This window comes from Cynocephalus volans, chromosome 10 (genome assembly GCF_027409185.1).
Source record: "Cynocephalus volans isolate mCynVol1 chromosome 10, mCynVol1.pri, whole genome shotgun sequence".
Taxonomy (NCBI): domain Eukaryota; kingdom Metazoa; phylum Chordata; class Mammalia; order Dermoptera; family Cynocephalidae; genus Cynocephalus; species Cynocephalus volans.
The window spans coordinates 6,061,110-6,073,614 of NC_084469.1; the positions used below are offsets into that span (position 1 = coordinate 6,061,110).

The 12,505-nt window shown below is 57.8% G+C and overlaps 1 protein-coding gene across 4 annotated transcripts in view; it reads right to left on the bottom strand.

Moving 5' to 3' along the window:
• The window catches only part of ARHGAP23 (Rho GTPase activating protein 23), a 74,008-nt gene that overhangs the window by 45,987 nt on the left and 15,516 nt on the right, over positions 1–12,505 (bottom strand). For 2 of the 4 annotated variants that reach the window (XM_063110829.1, XM_063110832.1), the window contains exons 2-3: positions 3,906–4,013; positions 1,168–1,195 (exon numbers count right to left, since the gene is read on the bottom strand). In XM_063110829.1, coding sequence (XP_062966899.1) covers positions 1,168–1,195; positions 3,906–4,013 — 136 coding nt within the window. Of the gene's footprint in view, positions 1–1,167; positions 1,196–3,905; positions 4,068–7,610; positions 7,740–12,505 lie in introns of those variants that run through there. The other 2 variants (XM_063110830.1, XM_063110834.1) reach the window with 2 other exon arrangements.

The window sequence follows — 12,505 nt, forward strand, 5'->3', positions numbered from 1 at the left end:
GTCACACCATGCACAGCTACACAGGGGACACACGCTCAGAATGATCACACTCACCCAGACACAGACATGCACAGACCCACACATCCACAGGGACACTATGCAGAACCAGACAAGAGGACACATATCTGGGACAATAAAAACCCACATGGACACACACAGAGTTGCTCCATAATGCCTATTGTGTTCCCACTGTGGGCTGGAAACTAGACTACAAAGGACAAATAGATGTAGTCCTTGCCCTTCCAGGGCTCACCTTCTAGTGGGGGAGATGGATTCACGCACACACATACACACCCAAGTCACAGGACAAAGGAAAGGGTGCCGTAAGAGGCCCGCATCAAGTCCTGAAGATACACGACAGGGAGAGACACACCCCACACAGAGATGTCCACACCACAGACCCAGGGAGACATCCAGCACTCATATCTCCAACCCATTCCCTTCTCTAGGGTCCAGGGGCTTCAAGTAGAGGCCTGAGAACCCCAAGATAGGCACAAATTACATTCCACCCAACAATACTCCTCTACTCTTAGCTGTGTCCATTAGGGAAATGGGCCTATTTTAGGTCAGCTGGCTCCTACCCAACCACGGCCTCTGGGATGGGGACTCAGGATGACAGTGTTCCCAAGTCCGCCCAGCAGAAGCCCAGTGGCACGGCAGGAGGCTGCCTGTTTAAGGAGTTTTGCCTTGAATGCCCCAGGCAGCCTGGGTGCCAGCAAGGGGAGGTAGGCTCCCCTTCTTGAGAGAGAAAGCCCTTGGGGCCCCACCAGGCCCCCACTGTCTCTATCCCCAAGGCGAACCCTTGCTTAGTGCACCCCACCAGCAGCCCCCTGCACCCCTGCCTGTGCCTTGGTCTAGGCCTGGAGAAGTTGAGGGCAGGGGCCCCCAGAGTGCCGCCTGGAGTATGCTGTGCCCAGCAAATGACTGTGGTATGGACAGCCCCAGGGGGAGACAAACTTAGGAAAGAAAGAGGGAGGACAAAGAGACAGGGAGGAAGAGATGCCCAGAGGGGGCTGAGCCAGGAACACAGAGAAGAACAACGATAAGCACAGGAGTCAAGGGTGGAGGGCACAGGAAAACACAGGCAGACTTGGGGAGGGGAAAGGAGCAGGCTGGAGGGTGAGTCCCAGCTCCCGCCAGTGCCCACCACCGCCCATCACTCCTTACCTCCTCCTCGGCCTCCATTCTCTTCCTCCTGCAGGGAACAGAGCGGGTGTGGACCCTCAGTCCAGTGCTCAGCAGCTAGGTGGGCCCCTTCAAGCTCCCCCATCCCTTATCTCCTCCCAACTAGCCCCGGGCAGCAGCAGAGGGGGTGGAGGGGTCAGCTGGGGCAACAAGTCCCAGGCAAAGTTCCCCAGTCACATGCACTCCCTCTGTCACACCTGCGAATCCCACCAGCCCAGCGCCCGTCCAGCTGGAAATCCCCAGTCCAACGGGGACCCACGACCCCTTCCCCTGGGGAGCTCCCAGCCCGATGCCAATGCAGAGGCACCACACACACACACAGGGAAGACTCAGGCAGACACAGATAAGCAAGACAAGCGCAGGCAAGGCTATCAGCTCTCAGAGAACAGCAGGGCAGGCCTGATTAGCAGGCCTCTGGGGTGCAGGCGGTTGGTGGTTGGGGGCCGGAATAAGGGAGCAGGAGCAGGGATCAGCTGAGTTAATGGAGAAAGTCCACACCAGCAAGTGACAGAAGTCAAATATCCAGTCTTGAAAGAAGAGAAAGAGGGAGCCAAAGAAGGTTCTTTCGTGGGAGAGAGTGGATGTGAAAACACCAGTTAGGGGAGAGGATTCTGGCAGTGAGGTGCACGGGTCAAGGAGACCCACTGGCAGGCTCTGGGATCATCCTGGTGTGGGGGGAAGGGCACTGGATTTGGGGAAGAACTAGGAATGAGGGAAAGGAGAAGTTTGGAGAGACAGGCCCAGCCAGCAGCATGTGGCATTTTATGGCTGGACCGGACTTTTGGCACCGTTTTGTCTAACCCTCTCCACAGATACACCCGTTTCCCAGATGACAGGGCACGACGAATCCAAGGCCACTTGGTTGCTCAGTGGCAGAGCCAGGGCTGGAACCTACGACTCTGTGGCACTCCAGCCAGGAGAAGGTGGACCACAGGAAGGCCGTTGGGCACTGCTGGAGAGCGGCCCTCTGCCCCCACTGATGCAAGCTGACAGCGCGGGGAGCAGGTGGCAGAGGCGGATGGATGCATTTAGATGGCTGAGCTCCCTGTGGGCTCCCAGGCTGGCATGGAAGGAGGGAAGAATGCAGCCTCCTCCCGCCTTTAAGCCAAGGGCCCCTTCCAGCCTTGGGCAGGTTCTGGAAAGGGGATGGAGCTTGTCCCTGGCTTGCCCTGCTCCAGGGTCTTCCAGCACCCCCTGTGAGCTAAGGCTCACCACCCAGCCTAGATCACTGCATGCTGCTTCTGTGCCCATCACCTCTCAGCAGGGTTCCCCGAGAGAAGGTGACAGGAGCCAGGAAGAGGAACATTCTGGGGAAGGACGGAAGGAGGAACTGGGGGTTTCAGGGAACTAGGGGGCTGGTGTCCTTGGGCATCAAGGTGTGGGGCAGTGCCCCTCCAACATGCCATCAGCCCCCACTTAGATTCTTAAGGATAGCTGCAGCCAATGAGAATGGTTGTGCAGGTACCCTCATTTTCAGACATGTATGTGAGAGCTGCACAGTTACAGGTACACACAACATACATGTATTTAGACACTCTGTGCACACATATATTATAACACCCTGGCCAAGGGGTCAGATACCCTCACTGGCCAGCCGCCAAAACCAAAACCAAACCAAACAAAACAAAAAGAGACGTACACTTGCATGTCCATGCCCAACATACTGTGCATACACTTGTGCTCACAGGGACCCTGACATGCAAGCACACAGACACAGACAGTGAAATCCAATGTCTTGGTGCTCTGGCAGGTGGGACCAAGGTCCCCAAGGGATAGTCCCCCAACAGCTGTGCTGGCTGATCATAACTCTGGAGGAAAGGGAGTGTGGGGTTCATTGACTCCAAAATAAATCTGTCACCTCCCTGCTGGAAGAGAGGTGGGGAAAGAGAGCAGGGCCCTGATGGGGAGCTCCAGTTGCTGCCTGGGCCCCTACTGTCTCCTTCTGCACTCCTGCTTCACTGTCAGAGACCCTTCCCCTTAGCCCACAGCCTTCAGCTGGGCTCAGGACCCTTGGTTCCTGGCCTCAGAGAATCTGACATTTATATTAGGACTGGAAGGGCTCTTAGGGATCAAGTCAGTAAATGCCCTCAGGTTACAACAGGAGAATTGGAGCCCAGAGAGGGTAAGATGACCCCAAATCCACAGTGAATTATTTGTTCCAGCACCCAGTGCTCCTCGTCCCAGCCCAGGGCTCTTGCCAGCACACAGAGCTGTGGCCAGCACGGGCCTGGGGCACTCTGGAAGGGGCCCCAGAGGTGTGTTAGGATAGGTTCCTTAGAGCTCAGGCTGGGGAGGGGGACAGCAGACCCAGTTCAAAACAGCCAGGGGACAAGGGGGTCCCAGGAACTCCATCTTTTCCAAGATGGCTGTTCACCTTCCAGAGACCAAGCGTCAGGGGCGTGAGGTGATCATCCTGGCTCCCCACCTCTAGGCCCCATGCCCTGGACCAGCCACCCCTCCCCTTCTCCTGAGAAGGCCCAGTCCAGGTGGTTAGGGGGGTTGTCCATGGTCATGCAGCACAGCAACCCAGCCAGGGCTGGCCCTGCCTCCCTGTAGCCCTCCTCCCCAGGCCACAGCAGAAGGGAGTCAGGCAGGACCCCAGAAAGGACTGCTTCCCTGAGAAGGTCAAAGGACCATGGAGGGGACGATCACAAAAGAGTCTTCCTGCCCCGCACCAAAGCTTGGAGGGGCAGGCCAGCGCAGAGGCGAGTTGGACATACCTTCAGGCTGCAGTGCACGGCTGACTCGGGTGGGTACACGATGAAGTGGCGCAGAGTGAAGCCAAAGCCATCCTGCAGACTTTTGTGCAGCAGCAGCGTCCTCGGCCCCTGCCAGGGGAGGGGGTGCACAGGAGAACACCCATCTTGTGGGCCCAGCAGCAGCTGTGTTAGCACAGGGACACAGGAGGATTGACTGCCCATGTGGTCGGCACTCCCAGCTCCACACCTGCCTCTTGCAGCCCAGAGGACTGGAGGGGCACTGGAGGGGATCCAGGCACCCTACCTGCCCCTACCCTCATCCTCACCCCTTCCTTCCTCTCCCATCCTCAACAGCCCAACAGCTTCTTCCCTCTTTCTTTGCCCCTCAGTCCTCTCATGACACTTCTGCCTCCAGGGAAATAACTCACTGCAGCAAGTTTATTCAGTTCAGTTCAGCAAATGTTCACTGAGCACCTATTATTTGCTGGACACTGGACACAAAGGCTTCCTGCTTGGGAAGTGCCTGTTGCTGTCTCAGCTCATGCACAATCTCACACACACACATATACACACGCACAAACCCACAGACACACAGACATGCATGCACTCACACAGATACACACACACACTTATACAGACACAGACACATCTACATGCACCCATGCAGACAACACACCACAGACAACACACCACAGACAAGCACACGTGCAAATGTGCACAGACACACAGATGCACACACACAAATGAGTACACACATGCACACTTATAGACACAGGCATATGCACATGCAGTTATACAGATGCACATACAGACATGCGCACACACACACATCACAGACCTACAAACACATACAGCCTTCAGGAGCAGCAGCAGAAAGACATGAGGGACCAAGAGTCTTGAGGGAGCGGACTGGACATCAGACAGCTGAAGGGGCTTCCCGAGGCTCTGGAGCCCAGCCCAGAGGTCTGGCTGGTTGACCGGAAAGGGCGGGGATGGGGGGGACACTCCACCCTCGGTCTGACCTGTCAGAATACTTGGGATTCCCCAAGATGACATGGCGGAGGGTATGTGAAGACAAAGGTTTGGGAGGGCACACAGGTTTTTTTTCTGGGGCAAGAGGGAGAAAAAGACAGACAGGCCTGAGATGGCTCCCTTCAGGTCTCCTTCTCAGACACAGAGAGGGAACATGGGTAACAGGAAGGTGTCAGGTAGATTGTGCCCAGGGAGGCCAACTGGAGAAGATGGGAGCCAAGGGGAAGCTGCCAAGTTTTGAAAAGCCAGGAGGCCTCCCTCAGGGCCTCTTTAACCCCTAACATTGTTGCCCCTAATCCAAACCGCTCAGAGGGCAAGGAGCTCCCCATCCACACCCTCAACAGTCTCAGCCCCCTCACTCCTCTTTGGTACCAGGCAGGAGTCTTCGGCTGAGGGCTGGGGGCAGAGGGAAGAAGCCCACCCACTTGGGTGAGGAGCTCCCACCTCGCTATTAAATCCCCCTTTTCATTTCTACTAGCTGGAGAAAGCTCAAAAGCACTTGCCACTCAAATGTACTGATGCTACGATATTCTCCCACGTGTCAATCTGCCCTCCTGCTCACACACTCGGCAGAGGGCAGCTGGCACGTGTGCCTAGCCCTACGCTAGGGATTTCTGCAGGGGGTGGGAGCCTGGGCTGAGGTCGATATCATAAGATGAAAGAAAAATGTGATACAGGAAATAGGCTTCATACAGTCCCAGAAGACAGAGCCAGGTAGAATATATAGGAGGCTGAGGGACGCTCCAGGCAAAGGAGACCATTCTAATCCTATACAGTCTGGAAAACTACCCAGATAAAGGGCGCAAGCAAAAGCTGGACAGCCCCAGTTAGGGAAGCCTTAGCAGGGATTCTGGCATCAGGGGAGGCCAGTGATTTCCCCTCAGCTCCTTCCACTTGTAGCTACAGCCTGGCCTCTCCCACTGAGCCCTATACCACCGTGGGGGTCTGAGAGCCCAGAGGAGAAAATTCTCTGGGAATTCTGCTGAGGTCTGAAATCCCCTGGATTTTCTATCTCTGATGACCTGGCAAGGAACTAATCAGGGAGAGAAGAGGGTCTGGGAGATCCCCCAACACTCTCTCCTATCAGAAGCCCCTGCTCCTCTCTAGTGTGGGCTGCCCCCCAGCACACCCCCCACCCAGGCTCAAGCTGAGGCTGTTCGAAGGGCCCATTGTTTTGCTGGTGTCCTGGATTAAGATTTAAGCCACCAGCTGCCCCAGTGATGAGAAGTGGTTGGGACAGGTCCCTGCACGCCCCCCTCCTCCCCCTGTACACATCCTGCCTAGAGCTGCCAGCTGCCTGGGGGTATCACTCCCTGGGGGGCCCTGCATGTAATCCAGGGCAGTAGGCATGCCTTCCTCTCACAGGTCCCCTCCTTACCCAAGCACTACTGAGGCCCCTTCCTTATCTCTGCCTCTGCCTTTCCTCTGTTCCTTCCTTCCAGTCCCCCTTCCCCCACCCCTTCCAACCAGGATCCTGAGAATGTCAGCAACCCCCCTGCTGCAGCTACCACAACCCTGCTTAAAAAGGAGATACCAAAGCCCCCATCAACAGCCAGAGCTGGCATCTCCGCTGTGGTAAGTCCTTCTTGAGGTTTAACATGAATCTTTCATGCTATTATACATGCATGCTTCCTCTCCTCCCCTCTGACTTGGGACAACACTGGGTCTTGCTCTCATCTTGATGGGGAAGGAGGTGATAGGTGCAGAAACAGAGAAGGAGCCATCAGTAAGAACTAGAAAGGTGATGAGAATGGGAAGGGGTACAGCTCCCCCTCCCAGCTCTGCCTCTCTGACATAGGTACAGAGACAAGGGGATGGAGAGGGTGATGCTCAGGGGACACAGGGACGTTACTGACTAAACTCTCCTGGCCCAGATCTATTTCCAAACACTCCCACCCTCATGTCAGGAAAGAAGAAAACATCCAGAAATACCAGCTGATGGTGGGTGGAGGGCAGAGGGCCCCAGGCCACCAATTAAGCAGAAGTGGACACGTGGTGGGTTGGCAACACCAGGAACTAGAACCTAGGAGTGCTGCTCCTCCCCCCCGGGAGCATAAAAAGGTCATCGCAGGGAGCACAGCATTCAGGCCGGGCATGGCGCCCACTCTGACTCACACCCTACCAGCCTGGTAGATCCCGGACATCAGAAACACTGCAACCCCCCCACCCCCGGCCCCCAGCTCTGTCGGTCCTCACCCTGAGATCACTCACTACCTGCTGGGGGCCCATTCTGCCACCTCAGCCTCCTAGAAAACCCTCATGTGCCCCTGTGTCCAGGTCCCCTACCCGGGGTAAGGTGGGGTGGTGCCCACCGCTCCATTTAGTGGTACCCCGCCTGGCTCTGACTCAGGTCCCTGCCAGCCCAAACTCTCCAGAACTCCTATATGCCCGGCAGAGTCTCTTTAATTTGGTCCCTTCCCTCCTTCCACCTCCTGTAAAGCAACAGAGCTGAGCCCAGTGGAAGACACAACCCAGACTGGGGGCTGTCATCCAGCACCCCTGGAACAGCTCCAAGGCCCAAATCCCGTCGCCCTCACCCCACCTCTCAAACTCCTCACGCACTCCGTACTCCAGAGACGGCGGTCCCGGAATGCAGGGCGAACACGGCTCAACGGTCGCGAGGAGTTGGTGACCCCATTCCACCCAGCCCCGGACAAGGCCTGCCCCGGCCCGGCCCGGCCCCGCGGCGCTCACCCTGGCCCGGCGCGGCCCGGACGCGCGGCGGTCGCTGTGGCCGAGGTAGGGCAGCCAGAGGCAGCGCGGCTCCGGGGCGCTGCAGTCCACGCCGACGGCGCGCTCCCAGCGCCAGCCCCCGGCCCCCGCGCGCTCCACGCGCCACACGGCGCTGCCCACGAGCGCCGCGGCCGGCGGGGGCCCCGGGGTTCGGCCGCCGCCCCGGCCCCGGCGCGCCCCGGGCCCGGCTTCCGGAGCGGGGCGCGCCGCTCGGGGGCCCGCGGCCGCTGCTCGGCGCCCGGCGGGCGGCGTCCTCGGCCCCCCAGGCGGCAGGCGGGCTCCGGGGGTCCCCGCCCGCCCCCCAGAGCCGCGGGCCCGGGGCCCGGGGACCCCGAGGGGACGGACGGCCCGCGCGGACGGCGGCAGGACGGCTGGAGCGGCAACGCGCCTCCCGCGCCTCCCGGCTGAAGGCGCCAGAGCCGGGACACGCCGGCGAGTCGCGCAGGGCAGACGCCTCCCCCTCCGGGGCGGCCCCTGTCCGCGGCCGCCCAGATCCCACGCTCGCACACACCCCACACACCAAAGGCACCGTACAGCCCCCCGGCAGCCACACATTCACACCTGTACAGGCGCACACATACACACACAGACCACCCTCCACTCACACAAAAACTTACACACTGCACCCCTTCCAGGGCGCACACACACATCAGCTCCACACACTCCAGAGAAACAGGTCTCCACACGTGCGCTTCATGTCCCTCACATGGCTGCACACACATATGCACACACCCTACCCACACTGTACAGACACACCACACACACACATTATACATCACACACCCTCTGTCCACATACCCCACAGAAACACACTATCCTCACATGCACACACATTGTGTGTGCACATCCTTCTGTGTTCTGCATGCACTGTGTCCCTGAAAGCACCCCAGACCCCCATATTGCCACTCATACACTCCACACACACCCCCAAAGACAAACCCCACTCAGGCAGATAGATGACATGCACACACCACACAGCCCACACACTCCATGCATTGATGCCACGCCCCCTCAGATCTCACACACACACACACACACACACACACACACACACACACACACTTCCCAGCACAGAGAACACCAGAGTGACAACCACACACCCTAAGGCTGCAGGTGGAGCTCCACCCCCTCCCACCTCCCTTGGGGAAGTGAGCCCTACCCTTTTCCCCAGGACCCCCTGCCCATTAGCTCTACCTAGAGGGGCCACTACCAAGCAGACAATGGACTCCAAGCTGGCCCCTATCCCAGCCCCAGCATGCAAGTCAGATCGGAAGCCCCGTGTAGATGTCAGACCCTGCCCTCCTCCCCTTCCAGGGTCTCTCTCTTCCCAGGCTCCTTCCCAGGTGGGGCTGGCAGAGGCCTTGGCTAATAGATGTGTAATCACCATCACCGTTTTTATCCCAGATGACCACTTGACAGTTCACAAACAATGTGCTTGTCACTCCAGCCACTCACTGTGACTTGGGGGCCATTACTATGGCCCAATTTGTAGAGAAGGGAAGTCAGGCCCAAGAACACCCAGCTTGTTATGGCAGCACCAGGACACCAACTCCAGAGCCCTTTCTTCCAACTTTTTGGATCTTATGCCCAAATGCTAGCCAGCAGCCACAGAAGGGGGGTGGGGGTGGGGCAGTGTGGACATCTCCAGTCCAACACTGCTCCCAAATCTAGGAGGAGTCCAAGAGCTAAGAGTCATAAAGACTGGGCCTTTGCAGGACAGCCACCAGAAGGGAGAATCAAGTGTAAGAAACAGCTCCCCTTCCCTCCCCCATCCCATCATCCACTGTCCCCAGCAAGGATCTGCCAGGAGGGTGGCCCATGTGGGAGGAACTTGATCCAGAAAGGGGAGGTGGAGATGGAGGGTCAGAGAGAGGGGAGGAGGCCTGGGGACAAAGGGCGGGGAAGGGAGCAGATGAACTAGGTGTGGGGAGGTGGCGGGGCAAAGGGTGGGAAAGGAGGCTGGGGGACAGAGGGAGGGGAGGGGAGGCCAAGGGGCAGAGGGAAGAAAAAGAGAGGACCATGAGGGGTGGGCAGGATCTAGGGAGGGAGAAAGAGAGGAGGAAGGGTGAGGGTGGGGCGTGTGGGGGCGGCCACCTGTGTCAGTCAGGGAGCGATTTTGTTCTCCTGTTTCCTGTTTGCCGCTTGCTGGGCCCCCCGTACAAGAGCTGGACCCCCGCCCCCGCCCTTGCGGAAGCCAGACGGGAAGAGCCAGGCTGCCGGGAGCTGAGTCAGGAGGGCTCAGGGGGAGCGCAGGAAAAGACCCGGAGCATGGCATCTCCACCAGCACCGCTGGCCTTGCCGGGCGCCTCTCTGTCATACTCTTAAGGGCCAGCCCCTCCCAGACCAGCTAGAAACACCATCGAGATGTCTTCAGCCACATCAGACTCTGTGGCTCCAAGCGCCACAAAGATGTCCTTTGCTCTGAATCTGGCCTGCTTTCCCAGCAAGCAGCAAGTCCTTCCAGCTGCCTAACTTGCTTTCCTCTTGCTGCAAGCCCAGTCCCTGGTTCTGAGGAAACGGAACGACTCTCCCCTGTTGTGCCCCATGGCCAACAGGTGCTGCTGTGTGTCCAGATCAAGAATCCACTTTCCTCAAAACTGCTGAACACTCGGGGCTACAGGGAAGCAGGGAGGGGGAGACACAGCTCGAGGTGTCTGTGTCCAGGGCTACCAAGACCTTGGAAAGGATCAGCCATACACTATGTCCATTTCCTACTCTCTAACCTGGCAGGGGCAGCAAGGCCCAGCAAGTGGGTAACAGATTCCTCCAAAACAAACCCACACCTTCCTCACCCCCACCACCTGCCTCTACAGGGACTTCAGGAGTTGGGTGCACACAAGAGTGCCTTAAAGTTGTACATAGTTTGAATAAATGATCCTGCAAGCCTGGGGAGCCTCCCAACTCCCTCCCCCATTTCCTCTGGGAAAGGAATGTGGGGTGGGCCCCAGAGGACAGTGGGGGAGGGGGCCAAGGGTTGGGAAATACCAGGCGTTGCTGAGATTCTATTCCAAGCCTTCCTGCCTAGTGTGAGTCCTCCCCCACCCCCACCCGCAACACCCTGCCTAGCTTAGCTTCCTCCCCCCAATCAGGAATTACCCTGCTGAGCAGCCCCTCCCATCCCCCTCTAGCTTGACCAGCTTGCAAAATCCATTCAACGTTGTGTTCCTGAGGGTCCCTGGGGAGGAGCTTGGAGGCTACCCCCCCAGGGGAGGGCATTCAGTCTTCTCTCTCTCCTAAAGAGATAATCATCCTTTACTGTTTGAAAGCATCCACTTCTCCTTTGACCATTACTCTAAGAATTGGATATCCAGGGACTGTTTTAATACCCATTTTTCAGTTGCAGAAACTGAGGGTCAAAGAGAACAAGTGACTGGTTCAAGATCTCACTTTTACTAAGCTGAGATCAGATCCCAGGGTTCTAACCCTTAACCCAGATTTCTTTCCATTACCCTCTCCTTTATCCATTCAACACCCACTTCTTGAGAACCTGCTGTGGGCCAGGGGCTGTGACAAGAGCTGGGACACCTCAGAAATAAGACAAGCGCAATCCCTGCCTTCAATGTGATTGCAATTCTTAAAAGAGTGGTGTCCCAGCTCCTGAAACCTTTAGGGGTCCCCAAGTTCAGACTCAAGCCCAAGCCAGCTGCCTTCACCCCCACCAAGGGAGACCCCCAGATACCAAGGGAGCCCCAACGATCCGGCAATGTCAGGTATGTGGGGCTTCTTCTCTCTGGGAGGGAACAGTATTTGAAGATGGGGCCAGACACCTCCCAGGTTAGCCCTCACAGGAGAGGAGAGGGTGGGCTGGAGGAGCGGAAGTCTGCAGTGGCCAGAGCCTGGCAACCAGGAACTGGGGAAGAGGAAGAGAGCGTCCTGGAGCCCAAGGGTCAGGGGATATGAGAAAGAGGGAAACTGATACACTGCAAGGGCTTGTGGTTCAGGAAGTGAGAGAAAGGGGCTCAGGGTCAATTCCGCCTGCTTTTCCTTCCTCTGGCCTGCTCAGCGCCTCCTCCCAGAATGTAGGCCCCAAAACACAAGGTGACAAACAATGCCTGGGAGAATCATCCAGCATTTATGAAACTCTGTCTGGTTCCAACTTGGACCCATACCCACCCTACCACCTCGCATACAGACAGGGCCCGTCCCACCACCAGTCCTGTTCATCTCAGGCATGCAGGCAATGCGATACCCGACACATGCCTGCCCACGCCTGGGCCTCTGACCCCTGCCCCAGTCTCCTCGCTCAAGGGTGGCCGCCCCCACCCTTTTGCCCATTCAGAGGACTGGTTCCCAGCACTGCCTGGGTAGAGGCTCTTGCCTGACATGCCTGGACAGGCCAAGTTGACGAGCCGGCCAAGCAAGCCTGTATTTCTGCAGCACCTTCCATGTGCAGCACCTTCAATGTGCACACAACCCCACACGTCACTGGGAACCTGGGGACCTCGCACTCAGTCTGGCCTACGGGCAGGGGGTGGCTCAAAGGATCTCCCCAGATCCTGCACTCTCCCCTTCATGGGCCACTCCTGCCCCAGGTTGGGATGGATTGTGACCCTCTACTCCCTCTCCCTCAAACTGGGCCAGAGCCAAGGAAGGCTGGGGGCAGGTGGAGCCCTGAGGTAGGGGGCAGCAGCACTTGCCACGCCAGAAATCCCACCACCATCTGGGGAGGGGCAGAGATCATCCCAAACAGCACAAAATCCCCAAATTCCGTCAGTGGCAGCACAGCTCAGAGGTTAGCATGTGGGCTCTGGAGTCCAGCACTCCTAGGTCTGAGTCCTATCTCTACCACTTTCTAGTTGTTTCTAGCTTGCCAGAGTTACCTAACCTCTTTGAGCCTTGGTCCCTCACCAATAAAA